Source organism: Solea solea, chromosome 14 (assembly GCF_958295425.1).
Source record: "Solea solea chromosome 14, fSolSol10.1, whole genome shotgun sequence".
Taxonomy (NCBI): domain Eukaryota; kingdom Metazoa; phylum Chordata; class Actinopteri; order Pleuronectiformes; family Soleidae; genus Solea; species Solea solea.
The window spans coordinates 2676629-2682628 of record NC_081147.1 but is presented as its reverse complement, the minus strand read 5'-3'; the positions used below and the strand labels follow the sequence as shown (position 1 = coordinate 2682628).

Here is a 6000-nt window from a genome sequence, read left to right as displayed (position 1 = left end):
AGAACTTTGCAAGTTTGCTCACTTTTTCACACTTTTCTCTACAGAGCTCCACCTACAGTTCTGGGGTATATATTTTTACAACAACACCGTAAACACATTCATGTCCATGTTTTTCTTGCTTCTGTTTCAGTCAGACAGTCGTCCTCGCTCACGCCAACAATAGTTTTCTTTGCTTCTTTTCTAAAATAATGCTAATGCTAATGCTGCCTTGATCTTATGTAACAGGTACATGGCTAGCGGACGTGTGTGTGATGTTTTTTATGAAACCCGAAATTTTGGCAGCCCTGAGGAGGCTTATAAGGCTGATTTTCCTCTAACAGACAGTAGGGGGCAGTGAAGACATTTAACCATTGCAATGACTCTGAAAACAACTGTCAAAATCCTGAATTAATTAATTATTACTTTTTTTTGTGTTGGAATCAAATCCAACACTACTAATCCCAGTTTAGTTCCTCCATTCATTTTTCCAGTGGTTTGCCTGGTGGTGTAATGTGCCACAGAGAAATGAAGTGGCTAGTATTGTTGCCTCACAGCAAAAAGGTCACTCGTTCAAATCCCATTTTGACCACCGGCTTTTCTCTATTGAGTCGCCCCCTGGTGGCTAACTGCTACTTCTGTCCAACATCGATGGCTACGTCCGCCTTTATTGACGACTCACTGTTTTCGAGAGAGCGGTGTTGTCTAAAAAAAACCTCCAATCACGACGTGAACGACACAGCAGATTCTGTTTAAAGCCCTTTTTGCTTTTATTGAGGAGATGTTTTAAAATTGTAAAGTAAAAAAACACAAAAAACATCCATGTGGAGATGAAAGACACAAACAGTCACATGTGATTTACATTGAAGGCTTTGACTGTGGCTCACGTCTCAGGGGAGACGTCGGCTCTTTGAAATCAAGGCAGTCTATGTCTTATTTTTTTTTATATATATATAAATAAATGTAGTTTTCACACAGAAACAGAAGACGATGAGCAACAAGTCTATGAAATCACTTTATTCTCAGTGTGCGGTGATTCCATTCTTTTTTTTTTTTTCCTCTTTTGGCAGGAAAGTTACAGACTGAAATCTCTGTCTAAAAGGTCATGCAGTGAGGCTATAACAGGTGGAGCTCCGAAAACACACACACACACACACACACACACAGGACATGGATAACAAGTATATCAACAACCTTTGCCTACGTCGCACACCACACTGTAAGCATGCATACACTTTTGTCAACGAAGAAGAGGAGGAGAGAGGAGGGAGAAGATTCCACAGTAGAAAATAATGCACATTTCTTTTTTATACAAAATACCAAAACCACAGCAGGACAGAAAACAGGACCGACTACAGATAGGAGGAAGAGGAGGAGCTTAAGCATCTTCTCGACAACAAGTAGGACAGGATGCGAGGGATAGATAAACATCAGACACACGAGTACATTCAAGTCACATCGAAAGGAGTATAGTGGCATCATTTTTCAGGCAGTTTTTTCTTTTCTTTTGAAATCACGTTAATAAGAACAAGAATAATTATAATAGTAATTATAATAATAATGGCTGCATGTGTGAGCGTGACTTCAAAGCGAGTACGCGTGACTCGGGCAGTTTTGTCGGGCAGTGGTTTTTCTTTTTCAGAAGCCGTTTGGAGTGCAATCAGCTGGTGATGAATATTAAATGTAGGATGAACGAGTGATGGTTTCGGGGGAAGAGACTCACTGGGAAACGTCCCGCACTGGGGGCAGTAATTGTAGCTTTCTGGTCAAAATTCTTGGAAAGAAAAACAATCTTTAAATGGTTCAAATGTCTAATTAAAACGTAGAGCTATAGGTTACCTGAGAACTTCAACATAAATAAGAGAATAGTAACTGAGAAAAAAACCCCGTCTACTCTACACGTCTACGTCTACCAGCACTATTCTTTGGTTTGATTGGATAATAAATAATAATAATAATGCTCCGAGTGTTTGTTTGTGTGGAATGATCTGCAGACACAGAATTCACAGGGAAGTTTGACCACAAACACGTCCACGGATGTTTATTCTCTAATAATAGAATAGAATACAACATGTATAGATAGAGCGAGGTCACAAAGCGCCGGCTAAAAGCATCGATTTCCAGCTTTGAGAAAAATACAGCGACAATGTGGCGAGAAACATTTAGAAAAAACCTCCCCGAAGAAAAACTACTGTGCGAACGCGGCTCACAAAGACATTTTTCTCACCAAAAAACGCTATAAAAGCACATTTAGCTTATTCCTCGTACGGATTCCAGGTGGGAGTTTGTGTTTTTGTGCACGGCAGCACGAGACGAAGAGTAGTTTTTTAATCCAAACTTTTTTAATCCAAACTTAAAAAAAACAAAAAAAATCAGTTTAAAAGATGGAAATATTAAATGTGTGTTTGTTTAACTCCGGCTAAAAGGGCCCTTTTCAGTTTCTGCGTTACCAGCACAAGTCTGGTGGAATGTCTGAAATATTAGGAATGTTATTATTATTTTTTTATATATAAAATAATAAAAGAGCAAGGTCTATGGGTTAGGGTTTGGGGTCTATGGAGAAAAAAACGACCCTCAGCTTGGAGCTATGAAAACCTGCAGTTTGGTTTAAATTAAACGGACACAAAAACAACAAATACAAAACATTTCCCCCCGTTCCTCTTGTGTTAATCATCAAATATTTCGCACACTTCACGGCCACTAACGCAGAGGCTAAAACATGTTAACGTTTAAAACACACACACACACACGCAAACAATGAAGATTGTCTGTTATTGCTGATTCGCTCCCACAGGACAAAACTTCATTCCCCACCCCCCAAACAACAATAATTATATTGCACTATTGTCACTGTCTGTTCACACACCGTTGTGTTTGTGAAGTTTTCTTTTTGTCTTATACAAAATAATGCAAATAAAAATGTATCCTATAGCGAAAGCACCTGCCACAGGACACACACACACCACGGAATCTTTAAAAGCACAAAACATTTCATTTAATTGAGTAAGATATTTAAAAATGAAACGACGTTTGAGACAAACTCTAGGTTAAGGAGAACATTTTCCTCCCCCGTGGAAGAACAATAGAGACACAGTAAGTTTTCACCAGCTGTACAAAATCATAATAATAATAATAATGGACAAAAAAAACCACATTATTGCCTCAAATATCAGTGTATTTTCGCTTCGTCGTAACAAATAAAGGTTTCCACGCGTGTACTTCACTTCACCAGTTAACTGCATGCTCAACGAAACATAAATGTGTCATAAATCCCTTGTTTGGACTCAAACGTTCACAGTAAACCAGTGGAAAACAACGACAATGGGGTGAATCCTCACAACGGAGAATTATTATTATATGTATATACATCGTATGTATCAAATATTTAGCAAGAAAACACGACAGGAAGAAAGAATAATTTTGATATGATTTGGATAAATTTCTTCAAAGTTAAAAATATGGCTTATACTCTTGTTATATATGTCATATTTCACTCGTGTGTGTATATATATATATATTTTGTTGTTATAACGCGAGTCTATTTACAAAACAAAAACGATGGTGGATGAGGTGAACTGAAACTGTGCAGGTGTTAGAAAATAAAATAAATAAAAAGATTTAATAACTCAGTTACGGGAGGTTTTAGCTCAAGGGCAAAGTCATGACACACGTTTGCACAATTCCAGGACACAGAAGAGGACGAGGAGGGGGCGTGGCCAAAGGGATGACTGCAGGTTTGGGGTGGGCGGGGCAGTACAGCATTGGTTCGATGTAATAAGAAGAAAAAACCAAAATAAAACCCCAGAAAAACACTGTTACTTTTTATTGAACATATCCATGAGCGGAGCCGGGATGAACTTCATGACCGTGTCCACGATGCTCTCCTCCTCCTCCTCGTCGCCGCAGCCGGTCGGCACCGCCTTCTTGGGGCGGGTGAGGCTGCCCTCGGACGCCTGCTCCATGGCTGCCGCCGCCTCGGCTTCCTTCTCCTCCTTCTTCTTGATGCCGTACTGTGCAGGAGAAAAAAGACCAAAAAAACACCCCAATGAAGACAGGAATATCCTTGAGGAACCCTCTGTCCTCCTTTCACCCCAACCTGTCTTGGCAGATGCTGCACATCTTTGAGTCTGTCAGACTTTCTTTCAGACTCTCTCTCCTTACAGTACCATGAACATCTGCCACCTGATTTTCTACCACTTCAAACTTTTCCCTGGATGTCGACGACAAGCTGAGTAACCTTAAAATAAAATCAGATAAAAAAAAAGTGATTTTTCGTGTATCTCAAACACTTCAAAAGGGCGACAGGAAGGCGCGAGCTCGCTCTGCTGAAGAGACTTCCTGTGAATTCTGCCACTGTGCGTGACAGTTTTTAAGTCTAAAGATAGAAGCGTGCGAGGCGTGACATGATCCTTTCATGCATTTCTGCTAAATTGCTTGAAAGTGATTAGATGAGTATTTCAGATGTTCTTCATCAGAATGATCTTCTTCCACACCAAACACAGTGTGTTTTTAAGGTGGAAGTGAAGAGAAACATCCTGTTTTTCCCCTCGTTTATTTGTGTTTTTGTTTGTGAGTGGAACTGGGAGCTCTAATTTCAACCTTCCTGGATATTTTATGTCCCAATTAGAGGCGGAGGCTCTCCGCAGGCGCGCTGGACAATGCCGGAGATTAGCTCAACAAATCCCCGGACGCTCGCAGACTTCTATTAAATCAACACCGTGTTTAGGAGGAGAACGAGCGCAAAATTGCAATTTAGAACAACAGCGGCCGAGGAATTGGTTTCACCAGCGCCGAGAGTGAAAAACTCTCCCAGTAACAGAGAAATAAAGGAAAATTGAATAAAAACATTCATCATGGTGCTAGATGTTCAATGAGGTTTTTATGTAATATTTTCACCTTGTTCAAATAAACACGCCAATACATCTGTATGAAATATCGTTATTTTGATAACAGTATTTCCCTCCCTCGACTGAGGGAGCATTTGTGTGTATACAGCAGTAGAGCAGAGCAGAGGCTTCATCTTCTTTGAGGACAAAAAAAGCGTCCGTCCTAAAAATCCTCGTGTTTATTGAGCTGAAAATGAGACTCAACAACCAACTCCTTCACAGCAAACCTGCTTTAATTAAACCTAAAACCTCCGTGTGTCTCGGCAGACGGAGAGCGGTTAATATCAGTTGCGCCTGCAATTGAAACCGTGAACTTGTGAACCTCTGCGGCGGCGGCACTAAGCCTGTGGTTTCTTTTTGTGTTCAGTGTTCCTTAAAGTATATTCTGAGCGCGTGAGGTCTTTGGACCGAGCAGAATCGATAAGACTGCGGAGCACGGGGAGGTCAGCGGGGCTGAGTGATGCTCCGTCGTGAGCCAGAGATGTGGAAAATGAGCCGGACTCCTGTGCGACCTCTTCGCCCGCGTCTGCCAGACGCACGCTAATGTGATTCCGCTGCAATAAATATCTTACAGGAGGACGACTAATGTCCGTCTCTGCTGCTGCTGCTGTGAGGACGTTTTTAAAGGAGAATGATATTTAGAAAAGGAAGTTCTCTGTTTGTTATAACGGCTAAATTATGGAAAAGAAGTCAGCAAAAACTGTAATTATCAGTATCAGTGTGGTACGTTCTCAAGTTTTTAAAATTGATATTGACAAAAAAGAAGCCAAATATTGTTCAATTGATTTGAGTTTTCCTGAAAAATTCTGGAGAATTTAAGATCCAATGGGATCTGAAGATTTTACTTGGCTAGAATATTTAAAAGATGCTTGTAAATCTAGTCAATTTCAGATAATAATCTGCCTTTAAATGAAGAATAACAGACCAGGAACAAGACAGAATTGGCCAAAATGTAAAAGTTTCAACATTTCTTACGTGACAGAATTCCTTTGCTTGTGATAAGTTTCTAAAACGAATCTTCCTTTTCTTGATTAAGCGCAATCTCGTTGTAACCCCCCAGTACAATGACAATAAAGGTGAATCTGAATCTGATCTGATTTTTAAGGATTTACACCCTAGTTTTTCTTATATTAACACA

General features: G+C 40.1%; 1 protein-coding gene across 2 annotated transcripts in view; it reads right to left on the bottom strand.

The window, feature by feature from the left end:
• Positions 1 to 1987: 1987 nt before the first annotated feature.
• Positions 1988 to 6000, bottom strand: part of LOC131472197 (complexin-2-like) — a 51667-nt gene continuing 47654 nt past the window's right edge. For both annotated transcript variants that reach the window (XM_058649106.1, XM_058649108.1), the window contains exon 4: positions 1988 to 3986. In XM_058649106.1, the coding sequence (XP_058505089.1) occupies positions 3792 to 3986 (195 nt within the window). In that variant the 3' untranslated portion in view covers positions 1988 to 3791. The remainder of the gene's footprint in view (positions 3987 to 6000) is intronic.